Consider the following 27,303-nt stretch of genomic DNA (forward strand, 5'->3'; position numbering starts at 1 on the left):
ACCTGCTTACAAACACATAGGTAGCCATAAATAAAACTTTATTCTTTAATTTCATTTACAAGCTACCAAATATGTATCGTACACAGTGCCGAACACTTAAATGGCTGTGGTCATGGAAGGATCCAGACTGAATGGAAAGCTTATAGATAAAGATAAAAGCAAAGTAATACTGTAACAGAAAGGTGGCGAAAACATGGTTTTGCCATAATAAAATCAATCAGATTTGTAATTAGACATGAGTTCTGGATGAAATAAAGTCTGAGTGCCATGCGATTCTCAGCTTTATTGTTTGCAGTCCGGCTAAAGTCTGTATAGTTATTTTGTCTTCTGCAGTTATTAAAATAAAAAAAGTTAAAAACTATAGCAGCACAAGCAAACCCTGTGACAGGAAGGCAAGGGTTAAGGACTAAAACAAGTTTATACAGTGTGTATAGGGCAAGTGTGTGCCGTTCATCTTCCATCGGCAGGAGTTCGGCTGAGGGACAGCATGATTCGGGCAAACCGCTCACACAGTTCCAGCGTGGAATATGCAGGTAACTTCGGCGGCTCCTGGAAACCTTTAATCTCGGTAGAACAATCGAGCAGTTTTGGCAGAAAATCTGTCAGCTTCTCTTGGAGATGTGCTGGAAATACAAACAATTAAAGGTAACTAAGGGCAGAGAGGGAGGGGGAGGAATTGCCATCTTCAACATGGTTTATTAACTTGGACTGCTCGGTTCATACTGTATTTTCAATATATATAAAGTAGTTACTATTTCGGGGAAAGAGGTAAAATATAAATGGCAACGGCTTAGTGTGAACAGCTTAGTTTGTGAATAAAAAAAGTAATGATGTGAATATTACAGAGTATAAAGACAAGAATAAATAACACCTAATTCTAACTGCTTTTAATCCCAACAACCCAGGTGTGCACTAGCATTGTTTAAACTCACCTTCCATTTCTTGTCCAAGGTAAGAACACCATCGATTTCTCATATCTTCCACAGCGAGTATATCTTTCTCTTCCATCTCATCCACCAATAACAAGGGCAGAAATGGGACAATAAACTCATTCATGATAATCAGACCATTGTTTACTTCTCGATCCTCTCCAGATTCAAAGAGTTCTGCAGCTTGCTCATTTAATTTCTTAATGCAATGAGAAAAAGAATAGGTTTGTTTCCTTTTTAATGAAACAAAAGACACCTGTATGTGTAAATACTGAAGACAATATAGTAAGTATGCTCCGAACAGTATTAGAACAAAGGGCAATCAGGAAAAATAAATCATCTCAACCTATTCTAGCGTGGAAAACTCTCCTAGAGAAAGCTATATGTACAACAGAAATAGAAGGAAAAAGAAGTGGGAAAAATACTGTTGTCATGATTTTAAAGTTCATGTCCAGCTTATACTACTTTGATCATCACTATAGGTGCCAATTTTTATTTATTCTCGAGGTGAACTCCCAATTCTAAAATTTAATAAGCACTCAAAGTAATTTTAAAAATAAGGAAATTCAGACTCTACATTAATTTTGAAAAACTCTTCATTATGTTCTCTATAAATGTCAACTGAATATATTCCTTGGGACAACAATATAAAGGTAATCGATCCATTTAGTCCCTGAGAAAATTCTTACTGAGTTCATGTTATATGCCTGTTCTAGATGCAGGGGTACCCAAGTGATTAATAAAGAAAACTCATGGAGCCTACAATTTGGTTCAGGGATCAGCAAACTTTGTCTGTGAAGGACAAGATAGGAAATATTGTAGGCTTCAAGAACAATAGCTTCCATTGCAATTATTCAACCCGGCCATTGTTGCACAAAGGCAGTCTTATGTAATATGTAAATGAATGAGCATTACTGTGTTTTGATAAAACTTTATTTATAAAAAACAAGTGATGGGCTAGGGCACACACACACCCTGTATGCTGACTCCTGATCTAGGGGAACTGAGAAATCCTTAAGATAAAAAATAGAGACGTAAGAGATAGATAAGGAATACAGGTAAAACAAGAGCATTAATTTTAAGGGTTTATGTTTGAAATCTTGTGTTTATAGCATGATACATATGATTTTTAAATGACTAGTTTTAAGCTGAATTTTAAATAAAAATTACATCATTTGTGTTTATATTATATGATTCTTGTGCAATTTGTCTTTAGTTTGCAGAGGGGCTTATGCTAAAAGTCTAACTCAGCCACCAACCAATAACCTGATTTTGAGAAAATAAGTAATCTCTTAGCTTCAGTTTATCTGAAAAACAAGATACTATTATTATACTTCCTTACATAGTGGTTAAGAGGATTAAATGAGATTAGCCTTCAAGTATCTACTATAATTTTTACAATATGCAAAGACATATTAAGTTATTACTCTGAAATTTAATGTTAGGTTTGGCATGATTGGGCTTGTCTTCAGAAAATTCTGGCAGCAGTATAGGAGATGACAGACTACAAAGGAGTAGCGACTGAAATCAAGAAGCAGAGGGGACAGAGGAAGGAGGGTGAGAGCCTCACGTAAGGCAGAAGCACAAGGGTGTGAAGAAGACGGTATAGAAAATGGTGAAGCAAATGAAATCAAGGGACTTGGTAACTACGGAATGAATGGAAAGACTGAATTAAAACATGTCCTGGAAATACCTTAAATATAATCTGCCCAAAACCAACTCTGTTTACCCTCTGAAGATTCCCCAAAGCCAAACACAAAACCAGAAAGTCACGCAACTTTGATGACTCTACTTTTTTCTTCCCACTCATCCACTAAGGTACATAAGTTTGTGGTACAAAAAAACTGCTATAAAGATTTTTAAAAAGTTTATAATAGCAGCAATATTCAGCACAAAGAGAGTAATAACATTTGAGGAAAAAACTACTAATGACTAGGTGAAAAAAAAGGATACTGTGTTACCATGATCCTTTGACCGATGTCCACCAAATATACTGCTACTTATAAAAACTCAGACCTCCCTATCATTTTTCTGGAATAATGGTAATTCCTTGTGCTCTATGCAGCCATTCCTCTTCTACCAAAAAAGGGAGTGGTAGAGTGATGAAAAAAATCTAAATATAAAAATGTAACCATACCGATCCCATTTTAAGAACATTTATGGGTTATCACGTGCAATACTTGGGATCCATGAAGAAGAAGGGATACAGAATTGAGTGCGTTCTCTCATCTTAAGGGAGCAGACCTGATTATAGACATCACCATGATTTCTACCTCATCAGAGTTTATAGAGCAAATCACTTATATATGAGTTTGGAAAATTCGCCCAATGTAAGACAAAGTAAAGACATACTATGTGTATTCAACTTACTAGTAAACATTCTCTTCTATAATGTGATATCAACTCTTCATCATGTCCTCTGTATGGGCCTTTGGACAAGAGCTCTTTGTTATTCTGATAAGCACAGATAAGGAACAGCAAGGAATCTATGTAACTTAAAATGAAAAGAAACATATAGCATTAGTATTTCTTATTTAAAAAGTCAACAAGAATTACAAAACATTTTAAATAAACATTTAAATTTTTGGTTATCCAGAACAACATTATGATAAAAAATGTCATCGAATGCATTATATAACTGACAGCATTGTTTTAGAAACAAAATAGTCATGTGGATGTAAAGCACAGCATAAGGAATACAGTCAATAATATTGTAATAACTATGCATAGTGTCAGGTGGGTATTAGACTAATAAGGGGGAATCACTAGTAAATATCTAACCGTTACAATGTACACCTGAAACTAATATAAAATAATACTGAATGTCAACTATAACTGAAAAAAAAAATTTTAAAAAGCATACATCTGAAATTAGGAGATAGTTATACCTTAACAAGTAAAAAACAAAAATCAAAAAACAAAACAAAACAAAGGCTTTAATTGATTGATTCTGGTAGTTCATTTTGTCTGCTTTGGCATTTATTTTCCTGATGTCTTCCATTTAGAGTCAAAATTAAGACATATGAAAGTCAACAAGCTACTTATTTAACAACATAATATCCCTTTTGTATGAAGGAAGGGTGTTACTTTGTTTTTTGATCACAAACATCTTTTGGTTCATTCAGTGACTATTTGGTCAGGTTTTTTTCGATGCGCAAGCACAGTTCTAGACGTTGAGAAGAATATAAAGACAGAGGGGAGAATATCCAAAGGAGATGACAGAAGTAGAAAGGGAAAAGAACAATGCCTCTAAATTTGGGAAACCTAGTGGGATGTAAGCAAACAAAAGAAAATACCAAATAAAAAGCTGTCAGGGTAGACCTTTGTATTATATTTAACGTAAGTAATATTATATGTTATATTAATAAAATCTAGGTATTATGAAGTTCAAACTGGTTTTTAAAAAGGGAGAGGAAAAATGTTTAAGAGTGCTATAATTGCCTCTAAAATAATTATCCTTCTCCTAATATGCCACAGGACAAAACACATACAGCCATATATTTGTATAACCGAAACACAGAAGATATTTCAAGATAACTCCATTGTTTCAGTTTGTCCGATCGTAACATATCTTCCCATAGATTAATTCAGAAAAATGTAATAAAAAGTGAAATACTACAATAAAAATCTATCTTTAAATTCTAGGGTACACTGCCAATCAGTGTTATTGTTTATTATTTAATTTCTTATGCTTAGATACAAATCAATTCTATACTCCAATGATTAAAGGTAGAATTATTTGGAAATTAATGTACACATTTATGACAAGTCAAATTACATACCTGAAACTATGTCTTAAAAAAATAAGTTATTTTATACACACTTATTGAAAAAGGCTTCTTCTAGGAATTCGTTTTTGAGAAAACTTAGTATTATGAAACTTGACTTTGAAATAATATGGACACAATCTCAACTAAAGATTTTTTGTTTTATTTATGAATAAAAAAAGGAAGTGACAATATTAAATGTTGTTTTTTGCCACTAAGTTGAAGGAGTCTGCTGGCACATCTACCTTTTCTTTTACAGCTATTAAGTTTCCTGTTAAAAAGGTCTTCTCTGAATGACATTCATATCTGGCCTCCTAGACCTGAGTCACCTCCCTGAGAATAGCCCTGGAACCGAGACCTTGTTCCAATTTTCGACTGAGGTGCACAAAATGTTCCATGCTTTATCAACTTTTAAAGTCTTATAAACACATTTTCAAATAATTCAGAATAAGATTCAGCAGTCTGGTTAAAAGATTCTTACTAAAGATAAAATAAGACTATGGAGCCTGGTTGATTCTCTATCTTCACTTATACTACTGTAACATTATGGTTACTAAAAACATGATTTTACTTCACTACTTATAGAATTGACAATGACTCATCAATAAGTGTTCCTTTCATGGCTTTTAAGTGCTATGTTTTCCTTAAAAACAAGTCTGACAGAAAATTTTGGCAGTATTTTATATGCTGCTAGCTATGGTAACTGCTGTATTTAAAGCGATAAAATTAACTTCTTCTTTACAATATTCCATAAACACAATTTGTTACCGTTACTAACTTTCTAGTTGATTTCTTCCAATTGAATTAACATTTGCTATACTAGAATACTGACCTTTGAACAATAAAATTATGAAATTTCAACATATTTCCCACTTATACCTTAAAGACCTTTATCAAATGTTAAATAAAAAAAGCTAATGTAGGCACTATGCAGAGAGCTAGAAAGTGACAGTTTAATCTTTTTAATTCTTACTGAATGAGATAAATGTGTAATACTTTTTGTGCTTATCTGATTTCATTAAATTATAAAGAGTACAGGGGTCTCTCTATTTTAATTTTTCTCTCCCTACTTAGTTGTGTGACCTGACAAAATTATCACACTGGGGAGCTTAGTTTCTTTATCTGTAAAATGGAAATGCCTTTTTGGTCTTAGACACTATTCAATTGTTACATATTAATATTTTTCTCACATCAGTACAAATCTCAGAAATCCTACTGTGAATTTGAATATTCCCATTAAAGAAATAAAACTTTGACCAAAAAAATAACAATAAAAGAGAACTATTTATCAAAATAGTTTTTTATTTCAATGACCAATGTGAATTATCTTATAAATTATGCAATCACTAGGATTGTCATAATTCGTAACCAAGTATTAACATTACTTTTTAATTTTATGTGATACTTCTAAAATTGTGATAAGTGTAAAAATAATAACATTGCGTCCTGTCAAACCAATAAAGTAGCACTGCCCAACAGAACTGTCTGTAATTATGGAAGTGTTTTGTATCTGTGTTGGCCAATACAATAGCTACTAGCCCAATGTGGCTACTGAACATGCGAAATGTGGCTAGTCTGACTGAGAAATTAAATTTTCAGTTTTAAAAAGTTTCAATTGTCACACATGGTTGATGGCCACCATGATGGATGGCATAGCTCCAGAAATAAAGATCTATGTTGTCATTAAAAAAAAAAAAAAAAGCATCATTATCTCAGTGGGGGTGGAGGGGTGGGAAAGAGGAAAGGGAAAGGAGAGTAAAAGAAGAAAGAATTCAATATACTTTTCACCTGGCTGCAGTAGAGCACTATTTAAAATACAACACTTTTTAAAACAAATCACTTGTCAAGTAAGTTAATGTTAAAGGATATGAATTAAGAAATATGTGCAGAAATAAGTAAATGCAAACTAGTGAGTAATCTGTAATGGTAAATAATCAATACCCATCCTTTCTTCTTGGTAACAATTAAAATAATAATACATAACAATATTACAGTTAAAACCACTTGTAATTTAAATGAAAAATAATCGACAATGTGTCCGTTTTTTGTATTTTTTATAGAACCTGAAAGTTCAGGCAAAGAGACACACTGGAATCACTGTTTCAGACGTAAGGTCACGATTAGACTCAGACAGAATATGAAAAAGGAAGGTGTCCTGCAGGCAGACGTCAGGGAACACCAATATTCCACATGCTAGGCTACCAGCTTCTTTGGTCCCAGCAAACTTCTAGGCTCCCATATAATCCTGTTTCATCCTAAACTTCAGCTGCAGTGTTTGAGATCAGATAAAAACACAATAACGCCAACCTTATAGATCTAATTTAAAACAAAAAATACACTGTATATGGGGTATATGAAACACTCTGTACTAACTGTGCAATTTCTCTGTAAACCTAGAACTGTTCTAAAGTAAAATGTTTATTAAAAATGTTTAGTGTGAATAAAATCTTCTCTATAGATAAGGTCTTATCTGAACAGAATTAAGTACAAAAGTTAATATCTTCTTTTCAGATGTGTCCATTTTCCCTTACCTTTCTCTTTGAAAATTTTCTAGCCCAATTATGAGATACATGGTCGTTTCCCTGAATTTCCTGTAATCCTGATGCCACTCCTGTAGGTGAAAGAAATATTAAAAGTGTACACAGGAAGTTATTAAAACTATGATGAAAACTGTTCACAAAGTAATACATTGTTCTGATAACTATTTGAATTAAAGAGTTCAAAATTAAGATAAACTAGACTTAAACCAAGAATTTAATTTCTGATAAACAAGACTTTATTAGTAAAATGATAAATGTAAAAATTATTAGACACTGATGAAGAATTAAACAAAAATCTCATTAGAAGATAACAGAAATACAAAGGCAGGATAATCAATCAGGCTATCTCTAAAAAAATTCCTCATTATAAAAGCATGGTATTAAAATGTTACATATCAACATCATACTGAACGTAGGAGGTAAATGAAGTTACTACTTTAATATAAACCAAAGCTTGAAGACTGTTATTTGATGCCAAATTAAGAAAAAAAATGTTGTATCACAATACATTTACTTAACCTTTTAATTTTGCCAAATTGTGTTACATTTGATTTTAAATGTGGTAGCTAAATAGTCTATTCATCTGAGATAGAATGAACAGGATAGGTGCATTTCACATTTCACTGTCCTATCTCCACAAACAAAAACAATACAGTGCATGTGTTAGGACTAAACAATTGAGAACTGACATCCTGTAACATTAGAAAACAAACAAAAAATCATGATTTTTTTTCTTATTTAATAAAAATCGATTTAACTTATTTAATAAAAATTGACTAACTAAAATACAATATAGGATTAACCTAAACGACATACTGATAATAAAAGCTTTTATATACACATTATTATAAGCAAATGAAAAAAACATATAAATCAGTTATTGGCCAACTATACTCTCCCTGGATATACCATTTTAATTTAAATATTTGAGGCATAATTCTCCTATTAGTAGACTTTAATAACAAATAAAAGCAAAATCTGTCTTGCAAGTATAAAGTTAGCTTTCCTGGGAAGGTATTCAAATTGCCACTCGACTGTCATCAGAACTACCGTAGAGTTGTGAGCAGGCACACCTTTTCCACAAAGGGCTAGACAGTCCGTATTTTAGGATCTTAAGGCTACGCAGTCTCTGTTGTAACTACTCAACTATGTGACTGTAGTGTGAAAGCACACATAAACAAATGGCCGTATTCCGATAAAACTTTATTTATAAAAATAGGCAGTGAGCTGGATTTGGTCTGCAGGTCAAGGTTTGCTGACCCCCGACTTACAGCAGGACAAAGATGTGTAGGATGTACAAAATCCAAAAACATGCTATGTGACTAGCTGTAAGATTTAACGGCTCTGCAGTTTAAAAGAATATGAGAAATTTACAGAATAAAAGTATGCTGAATCCAACATGATGAAGCGACTCTGGGAGGGGTTGCAGAATCACATCACAATTAACAATTAAGTCCTGAATTTTGGAGACAGAGGTGGAGTTAGCAACAATTTGCTTGCTATCTCTGGTATATATTATGTGCCCATTTATTTGTGAATACGTTCCTAGATCTTCTATTAAGCTTTACTGTTCTAATTAACCTATTGTAATGTTACTATTACAAGCATAATAGTAGAAAAAGCCTTTCTATCTTGTTCTTCAAGGATATCAGGACTAGACTGAGATCTTCCCATTTCCAAAACATTTTTGGATCAGCTTAACAAACTTCCTAAAACAACTTGCTAGAAGTTTGGTAGGGACTGAATCAATGAACCATTTAGGGAAAAGTGTCCGTTTTAAATACCAAGTTTTCCAAACACGATGCACATTATCCATTAATCTAGGTCTTGCTCAATGTCTCCTAAAGTCACACACATTTTTTGTTAAATTCATTTCTAGGTATTCCACAGTTTGGGATGCTATTGTAAATGGTATCTTTCAAATTTTCATTTTCTGATTATTTGTTATTGATATAAGGGAATAAAATTGATATTTGACATAGATTTGCATGTTGCAAAGCTCTTATTAGTTCAATAAATTTATCTATGGATTCTGTTTATATTACCTAAGTATAAAATTGCAAATAACGATAACTTTGTTTCTTCTTTTCTAATCTTTTACTTTTTGCTTATTTCTGTTGCCTTACTGCCTTGCTTGGACTTTCAGTACCACTCTGAATGGAAGTAGTGATAGCAGATCTCCCTGTGTTTTTTTCTGGTCGCAAAAGGAAAGCTTTCGATGTTCACAATTCTATGCATTTGCTGTAATTTTGCTGTATTTTGTTTTTTGAGGCACTCTAGCAGATTAGTTACCTTATTTTCCAGGTTAGCTAAAGGTTTTCATAAAAAAATGAGTGTTTTCTGTATCTTTCCTTTTATCTGTTATAACATAGTAAATTACACTGATTGTTTATGGGAATCTAAAATAATTAAGATTCCCATAAACATTAATCAAAGGCACTCATGAAAGAAACTAAATATTTACTAGATTTATAAATTTAAAAAAGACTGTATAGTTAAATACATATATGAATAATGTATTATATTTAATAATAAGCATATAAACATATATACCACATATAGTATAAAGTTAAATGTAAGTTTGAAGAAATACTAGGTATTTGAGTTGGCAATTGAACAAAAAAAAAGTATTTATTTTAAAGCCAAAGAAAACACGAAGATAATTTTCTGCACAAAATTACTGCAAGCACAATATCAGTACTTATGCACATTGTCTCTCATATGTACAACACTGTCCAATAATGATAAATACATATTGCGCTAAATGATTAAAATGAATATCTAACAACTCCCGAAATGTTATAAAGCAAATAATGAAAAAAATACAGCATGGGTTCTGCACAGTATAGCATTTAAGAATGCAGGTTCTGTTAACTTTGGGCAGATTATTTCACTACTTTGTGTTTCATTTTCGCAGGTGCTTAGTTGTGCTAAAATGAAAGGAAGATCAGTGAACTACAGAATTCCTTAATCTACAGTTTAACCTCTTCAAAGGCACATTACCTCATATTCCTCCAAGTTTACTTCTTCAGGTTTTATCATTTCAAGTTTGGCTTGAGCAACTTTCATTATGTTGTGACACCTTTAAATAAAAGACATAATCCATAAAGTTGAAAAATGTGTGTTATACAAAATTAAACTACCCAACACACATGCAACTGAAATCCACTGTCACTGAACAATACTTTTTTGAGGAAACAACTCCCAAATAAACTTAGGTGAAAAACATGTGTTTTGGACCAATGTTGGGTAGCTACGAAGTATATAAAGAAGATAGCAACTATGTTATATTTATATATGGTTTTTAAATTACATTTTATTAATAAAGATTGCATAGGTAAAAAAAGTGTTGTTTTAAATAATTTATATTTTTTAAGCAAGCTCAAAAGACATTTTCCTCCAAATGGCATTATTTGTAAACAGTTAAAAGAAATTCAAAATGTGCCTAATATTTCAGGTCTGAATGCAAATATTCCAATAAATTTTATGATGAGAATCATAGCTTAAAAATCCCTAGAAAATATATTTAGTTATCACACATCTTACTCTGTCTTTCAAGCACAATAGAAATTAGGTTATTAAAACAAAATGACTATTTTCGGTCCCCAGGACAAACAATTGTCAAAGAATGAAAAGTCAGTGTGATTTTTCCATAAATACCTTCCCCAAATTCAATAGCATATATTTATTTGAACAGTGCATTGACAGCCCAGATAATAAAGGTCATAATCAGTCATATTTCTGAGCTCTTTGTAGTCATATGTAACAAAATCATGATGCCAACTTTCTATGCAAAATAGTAACAGTCAACACTCACTGAGCACTCACTTTCTACCAGATTTTGTTCAAAACCATTTACTTGTATTATTTCACTTAATCCTAAATTTTAATACTGACACATGTTGAGGAAGGAATTAATCCTAGAAGCTTTATTTCTCCTCATATTCTAAACATATTTTTCATTCAGTATTTTTGACACAGTCATAAAATGATAATCATTTATATCAGAATTAAAATGTGACTACAATGAGACTTGTTACTCTTAATAGTATTCATTCTAACTAGGTTAAATTAAAAATTTTTAACATTAGTAAATAGTTTTATAGGGGCTTCTAAGAGAAAAATGTTTTGGTAAACCAAAATTAATTTAGCCATTTATCTGACCCCAAACATCCAGTGTAAAGATTGAGAAATTCTTTATTTCTCTAAAATATTGAGTCCCAAAAGGGTAGTAGTTATAATCTTCTGTGTATCATTATATTGCTTAGTTTGTGAACCAGTACCTTGGTTCACAAAATGTACTAAAACGATATGAATTATTTTCAGTCAAACTTTTAAAGGTCATGATTATAAATTGTAGATGAACTACAAGGCAACCGTTCAAATAAAGTGAAGTCAAATTTTGTGCTGTTCTTACACAAACATTCAAAAATTGCATTGAGAGCTTCAAAACAAGAACAATATTAGCATATGAATTAGGTATTTCAAATTTTCAAATTACCTTTCATCAAAACTCAAATTTCTATCTCCAAATTGTTCTAGCAATGTTTTCTCAATGATTTTCTTTGGTGCCTGGTTCTGGATAAAGTAGACCACTATATGATGTAAACGATAATCTGTTTCTGGTGGGGTATCTTCTTGGGCCAATTTAACCAACCTTGAATACTCCAACTTAATTGCCTAGAAAATGTAACACAATATCAATTTTGGCTAATTATAATAATTCAATCAATCAATATTGTAACTTTAATTATTCTTGCATTCCAATGCTTTTTTTCCTTTTAAAGTACGTAGTACATCTAAGAATATTGTTCCATGGTCCATAGTTTAAAATAACTTTGTAAAAACTGACTACATAAACCTTAACTTTTGCCTTCACTATATAAATATTCTTATTGTTTCCACAGAGAGACATGGCAAAATAAATAATACATCTAAGCTTACTATGTAATTTTATAAAACTTATCAGAGCCTGGCCAAAGCCTAAGCAGAAGCATCCTAAGACTGAGAAACTAAGTCTCTCTTACCCTATGCTTTCTAGCCTCTGTTTGATGTATCATCTCATATCCCAAATTCTAGGGCTGAAATACAGCTCCTAGAATACTTCTATCTGAAGGAAAATGGATGGTTCTTGAACGTATAACAATATCACTACAACTTTTAGCTTATTAGTCCACAAATAAGAGATGAAAAGCAAGCCCTGAGATTGCAGTTATCACACAATTCCTTGTTGCTTCAAAAGTATTTGCATTTTATTAGTGAAATAATAACTTATTAATATTATCACTATTACCAAACTTGATGTTTGAGCTTTTTCTTTATAGAAAGGAACACCTCATAATTTATAATGAATTATAATGGGATATAAATACTAATACGTTTCCACACATGAACAAATAATCTGGAAAATATCTGGTCATATAGAAATATGTGTAAAGTTATATATCAAACACTGGTGTATACAAGAAGCCCATATGATTCAAGATGGTAATTTTAAAAATACTCATTTATATTAGACATATATAAATTTTAGCCCTATTAACCATAAAGCATTCTGGGGCTGCATGCAAAATATATTACAAAAATATCCATTCTACTGGAAAGGTTTTTCTTTGTTAAATGCATGCCTCTTTTAAGCAATTCTTGGCCATACAGATATTACCACCTATGTGGCTGTATTTTACAGAGGGAGAAAATGTAACTGACAAACATTAAATGAAATGTGGTAGTTATATATTCTTATACTTCATTAAGGGGAAGGCTAATAAAGTCTTTTCTATATAGATTAGCACTGTAAACAGAATAAGAGAATTGCTTTATGGCTACAATTAAAATTTCCAACTCTTTTTTAGGAGGTGTGTGTGTGTGTGTGTGTGTGTGTGTGTGTGTGTGTGTGATTCTAAAGTCTTACAGCTGTGGTTAAAAATAGCCATGAAAATTAACTGTATTTTGACATGCAAGATTATCAAGGTTCACTTCTTAGCATACCTAATTAGCGCACATAAGCTTTGCTTAGAACTCTTCAAAAACTTCCTACTTCCCAATTGAAAAAAAGGCACGTGTTCATTTAACAACCACACTATACTAAATCTGAGAAAAAATATCAAACTAAAAGAGTCAATAACTGTTCTTCCTTATTATAGCCTTTAGACAATGACTGTTATAGGTTATTACAAGATTTTTTGAATATTCAAATATTTCAGATATCATGCTCTTGGCCAGAATTAGTATGACCAAAATAAAATAAATTAAATTGTATTGAGTCTGTTAAAATATTATGGGATTAGAGACAAGGGATGATAACATTAAATGGTTATCCAATTTTAGTACCTACTTTCAAAATAGAGGCCGTGGTTATTTTTATAAATAGTAAATAGATTTCTGTTAAAGAGCTGGAAAAAAATATATGTATCTTCTTTTACTCTAAGATTATGTTTATCTCTTGATTTTGCTCTATTTAAGAGTATCCTAATTTTCAATCTATAGGTATTTAAAACAGTAGAGGTAGAAAAGCATGTCTAAATTTCTAGGAGTACTTTTCAAACACACACTCACACAACTTTTTACCAGCATCAATTCATTCCTCAGTTTTTGTTTATTATGAGCTTCCATAGTTTCCTGATTTGTAAACTATACGGCAATTATACCTATCTATTCCTTCAAATTCCCAGCACGGGTACCATGCTGACGTGTTTAGCAGAGCTCTACACAATCTGTCATTACTGAATAAAGTTAACACTGCAGATCTGTTAAATCTGCCTCATACTAATTCCTCTGGATCCTTTGTTTATTCTTAGAATTACGTTCGTCCTTTCAATACTATCTGGCTACCTAAGAAGGCAATTATTTAAGTTAATTATCACAGATACTGCAATGAAACCACCACATATTTACAAAATGAAATGTGACACTGGTCATTAAGTGATGCAACTGCTTTGTATTTAATTTTTTAACTTCTTTCTCACCAGACCTTTAACAGGGTTCCTGCTAATCAGGCCCAGTGTTACCTATTTAGTCTTATTTCCTATTACTCTTCAACAAAGACCTCCTTTCACCCAGGTCAGGCTTGTCTCCCCACAGATGCACAAGTGCCTTTGTTTCTTAAGTTCTCTATATGCATGATGTCCTTTCTTGTTTATTCACTATCTATATACAGGTTACCCATTCAATAAGACGAGTTTAAGTCTCTCTTTTGAAATCTTCAGTTCTAAAGATTCAAACAATTTCTACCTAGACATTTTTTACTTTTCTGAATCATAAAATCATATTCTAAATTTGTAACTTCTTACAGACTTTATTTTGATATAACTATACATATACATTAGAAGATACCAAACATACAACATACTAACGGGAAAATTGGCTAGACTAAGATTCAGATAGCTAGTATACCACTTACTAATAGTGACATAAAACCAGTCACATAGTTCTCCAACTCTTAATGTTTTTCTCTCTAAAATAAGGTTGAGTATAGAGAGCATGTATGTAGGGGGATGTGTGTGTGTGTGTGTGTGTGTGTGTGCGTGTGTACACACACACATTTTTAAATGTTTATGAACTATTTTTTTAAAAACTGACAGTGTACCAGGAGATGAAGAAACCAACTTCACATTCCAGAAGATGAGAATCACATAGGCTATGTTCTTTGACCACAGGGTGATACAGATAGGAATTAAAACTGAAGATAACTCCCCAATTAAATACTTAAGAGACTTAAAAATACTGCTTTAAATTATTCCTGGGCTGAAAGAATAAAAATTATATTGATATTGGGAATATGAGACATCAAAGTCTATAGGACACAGCCAGACTGGTAGTCAAAAAAAAATTCCAACTTAAGCAAAACAAAATAAAATTTATGTTAAGAAGCTAGGTAAAGGAAGAAAATGAACCAAAATAAAGTAGAAAAAAATAAAATAATGTAGCACTTGGATAGACAGGCAATGACCTTTTCTCTCCAAAAAGCTAGATGGAAGACCAAAAAATGGGAGAAAACTCTACACCAGATACGAGAAAGGTGATAATACTAAAAATACAGATAAAAGTTTAAAAAATTATAAAACAACAATACATATAACTTTAGGCCAATAAACTATAACATCGTGATACAACAGATGATCATCTAGGAAAATACAAATTACCAGGAATGCTTTAAGAGGTAGAAAAACTGAAGAGACCCAGCAAAACTACAGAAGAACTGAAAAGGGTGCCCAAGATCTGTCCCCAATAAAGGAATCAGGCCCACACTGTTTTACAGTTGTGCTGTTATGTCAAATCTTCAAGGACCAGGTGATTTCTATGATATCTAAACTTCTCCAAAGCCTGAAAAAGGGGAGAATCTCCTTAATGATTATACAAAGCTACTTTAATCTGAATATCAAATATTGACAAATACAAAAAAGAAACTACAGATCAATTTATCGGTGAACATAGATCCCAACATTCATATCCATTTTTGATAAACTGCATTGTATACAAAAAGAATATATAGGAACAGATAATGTTTACAATGACTAAAAAAAGTCAGTGTCAAGATCTCTACATTCCAAGGATTAAGGATTAAAGAGAAACCTTTTCAGCATACAAAAAGATGTATTAAAAAATTTCTGAATTCAATCATGAATCAGTTTAAAAGAAAAACCTTCATTATGAATTTAAGACCGTGTTTTTAAATTTATAAGAGGGATCTATAAAAAAACAATATACTTAATAATAAAACACTAGATACATTCTCATTAAAATAAGGAACCTCAAAGTTTTTGTTGTTGTTTAAATGATAATTTGATCTGCTAAGAAATTTGACTCATCTGTAACTTCCAAAGTGTATTTTGTGGTTTGTCATTTATCTTTAAATTTGTTTTTAGTGTCTTACTGTGTAGAATTTTTAAAATCTTGTAAGATATAGCAATATTTCTTTATGGATTTGGGGCTTTGTGAACACTTCCAAAATAATGCACATCTTTAATTTTAGTATTTTCATGATTTTACTCTTTGTTTATAGATTCTTAGATGTGATATTTTCTTTCTCCAACAGAGAAATAACCAAATAGTCCACACATAAAATTTTGACTAATGCATCCTTTTTACATTAATTTGAAATAACATCTTTGTCCCATATTAATTACCATTCATAAGTCTGTCTCTTTGGGTCTCTCTATTCTGCTGTATATTTTATATCTACTGAATTAACAAAGGTATAATAATAATACACATTTCAAAAGTAAAAAAGAGTGATAAAGTTATGTCAACTGGTAACAATTTGTATAAAGCAATGAAATAACTAGTAAGAAAAAAAGTTTCATAATATAAAAGTGTTATTTCATTAAAATACTAAGGGCACTTTAATAGGTATTGAAAAAAGTATACAAAAAGAAATTTTAATGTCTTTTAAGGTAAATGAAAAAAATTAAATCCCACGATCATAATTATCTTATTACCCTCCCAGTCCCACCCCTGTACATACATACAAGCAACTAATACTTTGAGAATATTATTTCTTTTTTTCCTTCTGGCTTTTATTTTTGCTCCTCATAGTAGTCCTGCACTGTCTTTCTCTGGACTTCATTTTACATGATAGAAATTTCTGTCTTTAAGCCACTAGGGATTTTCTGTTAACAATGAAAACTAATCCTAACAAATTGTTAATTTGGGAGAAGGATCTAGGTAACTGTCTTTCCTCAAATATTTTTCCACATCGGACTGCCTATTAATCCTTTCATATTATGTTCACAGGGGCGGATTCCTATGTGGGAGGGCCCGTGGTTGAAATAGTAACTGTGAGTGACTGGGATGGTAACTCTTCCTAATTCAGAGGCTAACCCTTGCAAGTCCACTTGCTCAGTCTGATGCACTTGTGTATTTCATTTTGCAACTTACATTTTTATCAGTAAACAAAGCTAACATTTTCATCAAATGGTTTTACCACTAGCAAACATATACAACACATAAAAGACTGGCCTGATCATAACGCATAAGGAACACCATATCTAGAAGTACTTAGGCACGTGTAAAAAGCTGCTTCTCTTAGCTAAAAAGCCAATATAAAATAAACCCAACAAAGATTTTTTTGGTAATGTGACGGAGATATTAAAAAAACAAACCCTTCTCCCTCAATTTGTAATAAACTAAGAATTAAAAAGAATAAAAGTTAAAAATATACTATATCTAAGGAAAATAAGAAGACAGGAGTGGCCATCATATGTTACTGTGCTATGTACATATTTTAGACACCTGTGTTACCGAATGACTGCACTTTGTATATATTACTTTTGTAACTTACATGACAGATTTTCTAAAAGTATATATTACCAGCTAGAATTTTCCAAATTCTAGCCATTTACCTATACAAAAAATTTACATTAATTTTAAACAACTGATAATGTTTACATAAGATTACACACATAAATTCCTCAATCACAGATGGGTGAAATGTACACAAATATAAACTTCAGAGATTTGCTGCCGCAAATAATAAAAATTAGAGGGTAAACCAAAAAACAGAAAGGTTATGAGATGTAGAAAATACACAAAGAACAAGATACAAAGGGCATGTCCAGCGTGATGGTGAATGGATATATGAAGATATTAGTTATCCATCAGGAAAATAGGAAAACAGTGCAGACAGGGGGTCATGAAGCTCCAGAATAGATGTCCCCAAGAAGATAAAATTGACAAAGAACAGAGTAAGAGGCGATTTAAGCAAATGGTGGAAAGTTTGGAAGTGAAACAGTGATACAAACAGAAAATTAAGCAAATCAAAAAACAAAACATCCAATTCCAAGGAAAATGAGAGCTGAAGTTAAAAAAGGTAAAAGTAATGTTTACGACTCAGTTCAATCCTGAGTAAAACACATAGAAATAATACAAAAAATTCTGGTTTAATTAAAACAAGATTTTTACCTGTGTGTGTGTGTGTGTGTGTATGGAAGGATGGAAACTGTATGTGTCAGTGAGTACGTGGGGCAGGAGGAGAAAGTTCATCATTCACATCTCACAGCAGGGAATTCAAAGAAAATGTGGAAACTAAGACTCATAAAAACACAAGCATTCTACATAAAGTTATGGAATTAATGCTAAAAGAACTAGATAAAATTGAAAGCTGTCACAATGGAGGAAGGGGGTGAGATGACAGTTGTCTGTAGTATGTATAATTGTCTTGTTAAAAACAAATACAAGAATTAATTCAATAAAAATGCAACTCCCAATTCAACTTGACAAAAAGTGACAATGGCACTGCAAACGATACGTAACTTCACCACAATGTAGACTACCTAGGAAGAAGGATGACTTTTTCTTTTTAAACGTAAACGTTTTCTTTTCTTTCTTTCTTTCTTTTTTTTTTTAATAGAGCAGGTTTTTAAACTTTCTTAAGCGATCTTCATAGGGTGATCAACTCATCCAGGGACCATTTTGCTGGAACTTCCACAGTGTACCCTTAAACTTCCTGTAGCCCAGGAAACCCCACTGGGCAGGCCAGGATGGTTGCTCACACTAACCTTAGTAACTTCCAAAGTGTTTATTATTACTACAGGCTACCATAGACAAGACTTCTGATTTGTACTATAGATTGAAAGGCATACTGAACATAAGCAGGTTTTTTGAAGACTGAGTTCTCCGATGGCAATTTTTTTACAGGAAAATTTTAGATTTTTAATGTGAAAGGAGCATGCAGCTTATTGTAGTGAACTATATACCTCAATAAACCTATTCTTTTTCATGTAAAAAACAAATACTAAAAAGGTGATCGGAGTGAAAAAATTTGGTAGATTTTTGGTTAATCTAAATAAAATGACAAAATATACATGGTGTTCTCACTGTTCAAATATGCAAAAGCAAATAATATTGTAATGAAAACTCTGTAAAGATCTGTTATTGAGTGAAAAAAGACCAAGTCACGGAATAATGCATCAGCTTGATGGTCTCACATGTCTTGAAATGACAAGGGTATCAAAAATTAACTACAGGGAAAGCAGAAGTGAACAGGAAACATAAATAGAGAATATGTGAACAAATCATTTTAGAAACAACCCAATAAAGAAAGTAATTTAGTACCACATAATAAAATTAAAGAAAAATATAATAATACTGACGAATAGTATTATGAATGAGGAAAAAATAAACCATTAACAGAAACAGTTACTCAGTTCCTAGTGTAGCTCATCAATACCTTTTATTCCCTTCAAATAAAAACACAATTCAAATTTCTGCTAATAAATCAGAGGTGCACTCTTAGGGTAACTTGGATAAAATACTTTGTTTTTGTTGAATTATCTAGATGAAAAGAAGATCAGCCTCAGATTCATGCATAAAAGAAACCCCCAGAGCATCAGGGGACCATGGAAGCCAAATTCAATTTGAGAAAATAAAACATTTTAGGAAGTTTAATTTAAAAAAACAAGGAAACAGAATGAAAACATCAGTTGTACCTTAAAGAACCCTGCTTCAGGGCCAGCCCTGTCATACACACTCCTGGATTTACCTATGGCCATGATAATACCTTGCATGTTCGGTGTCATCATGATCTGTTACAGGGATTGAAAGTAAGAGTTTTTGAATGATTAACATTAAAAAAACCAAAATAATTTCTTTACATGCAAGTTAAAAGCCCCTTGTTTTTCACTATTTAAAAATAGAATGTTGCATTTTTTTATAGCACATGAGATCCAATGTACAAGCAAATAGCTTTCAAAATCATCCACACAGGGCGGGGCCACCATCTAGGTCATATAGTGCCTTTGTGCAAAGTGCAAAAAGGCATCCTCTCTGAACCAAAGAATTTTAAGACACCCCCTTCTAGACAACTTAAGACAAATGTGCTGCTCACCCAGAAAACCATTTAAAAATAGCAACAGTCTTTTTTTTTTTTTTTTTTAAAGGTGCCTCTTCTTTAAGGCTTGGGGCTCAGTGTGAGCTCAATTTCAACTCCACTTCTGTTAGGCATCCCTGCACAACCGTACGAGCTAAACACCCACAAGCAGCAGCCCTGTAGCCACAGGACTTAGTTCCAAGGCGCGTGCACTGTTAAATGGTCACTCCAGTGAATTAGAAAGACAAAACAAAACTCTGCCAGGAGCATAAGCACTTGCACAAAGGACAGTGTTAAATGATTAATCACAATTCTAGTTTTTCAAATGCCAGAAGACTCACCCTAAAACAAGCACTCAGGTGCTTGATCAATAAATTAACATTTTTAATAAAAACATGCCAGTTTCCATAATTTCCAAGCACCAACACAGCATTAAAATAGTTAACTGGAAGAGCATACTTCTATTAAGTACTAAATACTAAAGTATACTGTTTGCATAATAGATTATTATTCTTAGTTGTTTACATTTTAAAATATCTGCAAAATGAAATAACTCAAGGCACTGTGAAGCTATCATATTGGATCCACTGCCACTACCTCTGACTCACTAAGCCTATTACTCATACAGTATTTATTTTGGATTATACACTGAGAGTTGCAATAACATTAAGTACTTCAGAAAATCCTTCTGACCAGTTCCTATCTCACAAACCTGCTTCTTATGCTCTTTGTGGCCAGGCTTTCTTACACTGACAAAGTAATACTAATATTTTTATGACACTTGATTTTAGTGTCATAAAGACATTTTAACTCTTATATAATAGTTTTATCACAATCTTGGAGTAAGTCTGGAAAAAAGTTACTTGGAAAAAACTGTTTAATATATATTCAATTCTCATCCATGCGACTAAAACTAATGAATTATATAGAATCCAAGGTCTTCTCTGTTGTTACTACTCAGAAACAGCTTTACAAGCCCTCCATGAAATGTGGTAAAGTATAATGCAAGAGTCTTAAGAGAAAAGTGAAAAAGAGGGGGGACACAATCTGATGGAAACAAGATTAGCAATGCATTTTCATCTGGACGAAACTGTATCATGAGAAGCAAAAATGCCTCCATACTGTTAGAAAACTAAGTAGCTGAGAATTAACAGTGAAGGGATAAGACGAAATAGGATGGAGGTTCCACCGTGTATGAAACACTGGCTTTATGGCAACATTCAGCAATGTTGATGAATCATTCAATTCGGTCACACGGAAGTTGCATAAGCAAAAATTGCAATTATCTAGTCACAATCAGGATGAAGGTTCTTCTCGCAGGAAATGGTGCTTAAAGTCTTATAATAAATTATTGAAAACAGGAAAGGAAAATAAAAATTACTTGTAAATGCTCAAAATTTTGCTATTTAATTAAACAAAAGTTACTGTAATCTATCAACCTGAGAGTAAACTGATCCTATGTCTGCATAAAAGAATTCATAACAGAAACAGAAAACTACTATTTTGGTAAATTCCATAAGCTTCCTACTTAAATTTTCATTTGAAATTCAAAGTTCTGTTAGAAATTGGTATAAGGCAATTTCAGACCATGGGTGGCAAAGCTGTATGTTACGCAGCAATAGACACAAGTGTGATGGTGAAGCATGCCCAGAGTACTTGTATGAAATAGCAGCACAGAAGTAGTAACAGCGCAGAGCACTGCAATAACGGTACCTCGTCATCATAACCCCCCTCCTTTGACTCAATCACAAATTTCCCTACATGAGGAATCGCCACCTCTACAACTTGCTGGTTAGGTGGTTGGCTTGTGGTACTTTCAGGTTTCTGCAGAAGAAAATCATTAGTATGAACATTACAAAAGAGAACAATGAAAGCACGCAGTTTATGTGCAGAGATTCTTGAGTCTTTTGAAAATACCTGCATTTGCTTAGTACGAAATGAACCACCTAAAACTGAGTACTAGGAGCAAATGCATTAATCAAATGATAATACAAGATCTCCAGCTTTCCCTTTGCATCTCTAACAATAAGTTTTCATTTTTTATCCACACAGTATCTTGGACTCCTAATCCTTAAAAACAATAAACTGTGGAGTTCTATTTCCTACTGCTGTCTTTATTGCTGAAGGTTATATATTAGTTTTTAAAATTCCAGTACCTCCATAAAGTCTTTATACTTCCATCAGAATAAGATACGACCCTCCTCTGAACCTAGGAGAGTTTGTAGGTTTTCTTAGGATTTTACCTTTCTACCCTTCCCAGGAATCAATCGTATACCCACACTCTGTTGTGCTTAGCTCACTAACTCACTCTGTAACAGTATAAGACCTAGTACCACATATTTACATCATAAGTGTCCAATGAATTCTTGTTTTTTAGAAAAGCTGCTGAAAGTGATAACTATTTTTAACTCAGATTTCTTTTTTCTTTCCTTTAACATATTCTATAAATTTCGCTAATCTACACTAATAGAGTGGAAGCCAGTATGAAATCCAGAAAAGTCCACTCAAAGACACTAACACGGCTCATTCACAATACTGTTCAGACTTCACAAGAATCTTATTTTACTGAATAGATTTATAACTAGCATATTCACTCTTTACCTATCAACAAATTTCAAAAGTACTTAGAGTGGTTCAAAGCACCTTGTTTAAGTAATTTCAAACTGCACCATGAAAGTTTTCCTAAGCAAAAATAAAGTTTAGTTTTGACATAAAAATAAACAGAAAACTTGAATAAGAGAAATTAAAGGGTTCTATTTCAACTTAAAATATAGGTACAGTTTAGTGATGTGATCATATTCTGACTTTCCAGAAGTACATATGCAGAAAGAATTTAATTAAGCAAAAAACCCCAGAACTAACAGCCAAGGCTAATGGCCATTCCTTTGAATAGAAAGGCTATTTTTAACCATAACATTTTAAGAAAATATTTCCTTACTTTATTTGAGTCCTCAAGTTTTTCAAGAGGAAATAACCAACTTGCATGGTTGTCATGATCATGAGAGACAATATTCAGGTAACCCAATACCTGGTACAAAATCGTTGCTCTATAAATTACAGGTATTACCAATATTATCATGCTATTATGCTACTTTAAACTTCTTAGATTTGAATAATTTTAACACAACACTACTCTCACAGATATCCTATAGAGATACGCTTGGCCCAAGACATTTAATAAAGGATTTTTAATCTTTCTAGCATTTTAGAGAGGAATAATAATTGTCCTAGGTCTCCAATCACAAGAGTGAAATACAAGCAGGTAAGTAAATTAAGAAATTTGTCTGGACTTTTTGGTGAAAAAATTTCTGACAAGCAAACCAATCCAAAACAATACTATCTTAAGACGGGAAAAATGTAAATTTAAGGCAACTAGCAACTGGGAAATGTATTCCGTAGAATATCGATCCTTACAAAACAACACATTCCCTTTGGGGAATAAAACTGCACTTAGAAAAAAATTAATGTTTATAAACCTTTCCAGTTCCCGCAGAATCGTTTCAACAGAATAATACTGATGAAATTATATGGGTGAAAGTTGAAAAGGTGAAGAAGCTTTGCATACATATAATAATTCTGTAGTATTGTTCATCAAGTTTAGATACCCTAAGGTACCACAACATTTTTTCATATGAAGAATTTAAGGATTCAGTGAAGTCAAGTATGAGTACATGTATATTTATCTTTTCCTATTATTGTCAGGCCCTCTATGAACAAACACTTTAACAAAGGCTGAATTTGAAAGGGGTTAAAAAGTTCCTCAGCTAAAAAGTTGCAAAAATAATTAAAATACAAAGATTTTTATTAACTGCTGAAATCCAATAAATATGATTTTTAAAAAAAGTGGTCGCATAAAAGGGTGGTTAGAAAGCTGTATGACTGCAACCACTGTTGCCCTCTTAATATGCTCATACCCGTTATCAGTAATTCAACTGTAGGGAAGCTGAAGAAATAACCTGAAATGTGGAAAAAGTTTCATTTCTAGAAGCTGATTTAGAATAATGTAAACATAGAAATAAATATGCAATGGGGGAATAGGTAAGTAAACAAGAATTTAATCACTCAATGGAATACTCAACTATCAAACGTTTTTTACAAAGAGTATATATATATAACATGGGGAAATGGTTATGTATAATGTTAAGTGATTAAAAGAAGAAAAGTTAATATATAAAATTTTAGTTGCAGTAGTAACTCAACTACAAAAATAAACTCCAAATCTGTATATCTAAAAATAAGAATGAAAGGAAACATACCAACATATGAACAGTGTTTTTAACTTTGGGGAGCAGGACTATGCATGATTCTTTCTTGGAGTCTACTTTTCTGTATTTTTCAAAATTTCGAAAATATTTCATTTAAATTTAAGGACATTCTTCTAAAAAACAAGCTGTCTAAATCTTTGGAGAGTATCTTTCTGTGGTTTCTGTGGTTCCAAGCTTTCCAGGGCATTCTTCTTACACTAAGGTTGGAGCTTAAAATGTTGCATATCTGTGAAATGATTAGGATTTAAGCAACAAAAGGAAACTAATAGCTACTTAGTGCCTACACTACATGCTAGGCACTTTCAAAAAAATGATCTGAATTAATCCCACAGTCACCTCCAGTTTATGTAAAAGAACACTGAAGTTTAGAGAAATTAACCAACTTATTCAAGTTTGCCCGGCTAGTAAGAGTAAACCAATATTTAAAATACAGGATTATCTAATCCCAAAGTCTGAGACTCTTCATTTTTGAATTTAGTTTCTAAAAGTATACCTTTAAATCAAAAACCCAGTTTGGTTCTCATAATTCTAAGCAACTCACCATGAGACCAAGAACACAGGCTGCTTCAGACAGCTATGATTAACACATGCTTAGACATATTGCAGGATTTACATATAAAGACAATGGGGCCAACTGGTAGCACTACTCCAAAAGATTAGCCAAATGGAAAAATATTTATGCTAGCTGTCTATTATATTCTCTCCATTCCATCCTCCTTTCTCAAGTAAAGGTGAAGCAGTAGGGTGCTAGCTGATAAAATGACATGAAATATTAATAAACTAAGTAATCAAAATTTAAGTGTTGATTTAGACAAATTTAAATTACACATGATTAGCCAAACTGAAGAAAAAAATCCTGATTGTACATTTAAGCTAAGTAATGCTTTTGGCTTTCTGATGCCAGTTGAAAGGATGCTACTTATTAATCATAATGTAGGCTCTAACAAATAAAAATTCTAATTAGCAAAGGCCATGACAAATTAATTTTTTTATATCCAGCAGAAACATTTCTCCCTTGTACCTTCTTCTCTGTCCTTTGTCCCTCCCTAGGTTTTCCTCTTCCACCATTCCCCAAGAACTAGTCATCCCAGATTCATTTAAAGAAGCATTTTCCAACAAGTGCTTCAGAGTTAGGAGGTGTTCATTTGAAGGTCATTTAGAGTCTCTAACATTTGGAAAATTTGGAATGATAAAAAAAACAATCTATTATATTAATACATTTTTTATGGTAAGAAGATATATAATCAAAATTTTTCAAACAGGAAATAAAGTAATATATGATTATTTCATTCATCAAAACAATGAAAGCAACACTTTTATTAACTAAACATTTTGGTTAACTGAGGTCTTACCATATTAAAGACTTCACTGCAATTAGCAGGCCATTGTTCAAATTAAGTTTACTGACGAAGTAGAAAATTACGTGTTCAAAATGCTATGTCCCATTCTCTTTGATTCTCTAGGAGGGGAATCTTCCAATACTAAAATCAGTTATCTGCATTAGAGCTGCTTGTGCTTCATTAAAAACAAACAAAGAAAGACCACAGAAACTGGATGGTTTTGTAGTACCGCATTCTTGAAATAACATCTCTCAGAATGTCATCTTCACTGAAAAAGGTAGTGTAAATTGAGCACTGATATGCTCAATTTACTGTTATAAAAAGATACATCTGAGATTTATAAAACAGGACAATTTTTGAATGGGACACTACTGAAATATGCATGAACCGTTTTGTAAGATCATATTTACCCTGCTAATAGTACTCTAACCTACAGTATCTAGTGTTTTATTGTTAAACATTCCATGGAACAAGAAAACGATACCTTATATTCCAAAGTAATAAGACTAAAGATGGAAGGAGGGGTAAGGGACAGGAGAAATACAGTTGGCCCTTGAACATGGGTTTGAACTGTGCGGGTCCACTTATGTGGCTTTTTTCAATAAATACTATAAATGTACTTTCTCTTCCTTATGATTTTCTTAATAACATTTTCTTTTCTCTAGCTTAGTTTATTGTAAGAATACAGTATATAATACACATAACATACAAAACATGTGTTAATCGACTCTGTATGTTATTGGTAAGGCTTCTGGTCAACAGTAGGCTGTTCTTAGTTAAGTTTCTGAGGAGTCAAAAGTTGTATGTGGACTGGCAACTGGGCAGGGGCCAGCGCCTCCAATCCCCGTGTTGTGCAAGGGTCAACTTGTGATGTCAAATGCTATTCCTCTTACGTTCCCAATCAAATGACCAACGTAGTCTATGATTGAAATTTTTCATAATTCTCTATAGGAACAGAGATACTTAGTTTTTAAACAGCCTTTTTTAAAATTGCAGCTGAGAAAGCTAGAGCCTGGGGGTTAGGCGACTCTCAGCCACTGATCGTGTGGGAGGGAGAGCCTTCCCTGGGCCCTGTCTCTGGATCCCAGACAGTGGCTCTCCAACACACTGCTGGGAAACGGCGTGAACAGTCTATGCTCAGAGGCTGAAAGAAAAGTTCTTACCGACTGCAAAACTGTTTCAGGACTTTTATCTTCATGATCATGTGATGCCTTGGTAATTATTCGAACAGTTTCTTCTTTCAAGTGCTTTGAGAAATCACTTCTTGATGGCTGTTCTAGATATTCTGGTTCTCCAGCTTGTGCTTCATGAGAAAAGAATCAATTGTATATCTAATAAAATCACAGAGCGTCTATACTAAGATGACTCTACTACATATTTCTAATTCAAAGTTACACAATAACCCATTTCACTCTTCTATTTAAAGTGATATATCTGTCAACACACAGCACTTCCCCCAGAATTTACCACACACACACACACACACACACACACATACACACACAAAAATCCAAAAGCAATCAAATAATTACTAAAGAAAGCATCCATTATAGTTTATGACAAGGAATTCATAGTACATTTTTCGGTCATAATAAATACCCAAATCTTATTTTGGAAAACCACTAGCATTCTACCAGGAAAAAAAAAAGAATTTGGT

At 32.5% G+C, this 27,303-nt stretch overlaps 1 protein-coding gene across 4 annotated transcripts in view; it reads right to left on the bottom strand.

Moving 5' to 3' along the window:
- Positions 1-21: 21 nt before the first annotated feature.
- USP25 (ubiquitin specific peptidase 25) overlaps positions 22-27,303 on the bottom strand; it is a 115,905-nt gene continuing 88,623 nt past the window's right edge. For 2 of the 4 annotated variants that reach the window (XM_033130522.1, XM_033130550.1), the window contains 9 exons: positions 26,810-26,949; positions 21,755-21,865; positions 19,662-19,757; positions 11,738-11,916; positions 10,240-10,318; positions 7,228-7,307; positions 3,300-3,423; positions 933-1,128; positions 22-623 (listed from right to left, as the gene is read on the bottom strand). In XM_033130522.1, the coding sequence (XP_032986413.1) occupies positions 451-623; positions 933-1,128; positions 3,300-3,423; positions 7,228-7,307; positions 10,240-10,318; positions 11,738-11,916; positions 19,662-19,757; positions 21,755-21,865; positions 26,810-26,949 (1,178 nt within the window). In that variant the 3' untranslated portion in view covers positions 22-450. The remainder of the gene's footprint in view (positions 624-932; positions 1,129-3,299; positions 3,424-7,227; positions 7,308-10,239; positions 10,319-11,737; positions 11,917-19,661; positions 19,758-21,754; positions 21,866-26,809; positions 26,950-27,303) is intronic. The other 2 variants (XM_033130531.1, XM_033130539.1) reach the window with 2 other exon arrangements.

The sequence above is a fragment of the Rhinolophus ferrumequinum genome, chromosome 2 (assembly GCF_004115265.2).
Source record: "Rhinolophus ferrumequinum isolate MPI-CBG mRhiFer1 chromosome 2, mRhiFer1_v1.p, whole genome shotgun sequence".
In the NCBI taxonomy this organism is placed as follows: Eukaryota; Metazoa; Chordata; class Mammalia; order Chiroptera; family Rhinolophidae; genus Rhinolophus; species Rhinolophus ferrumequinum.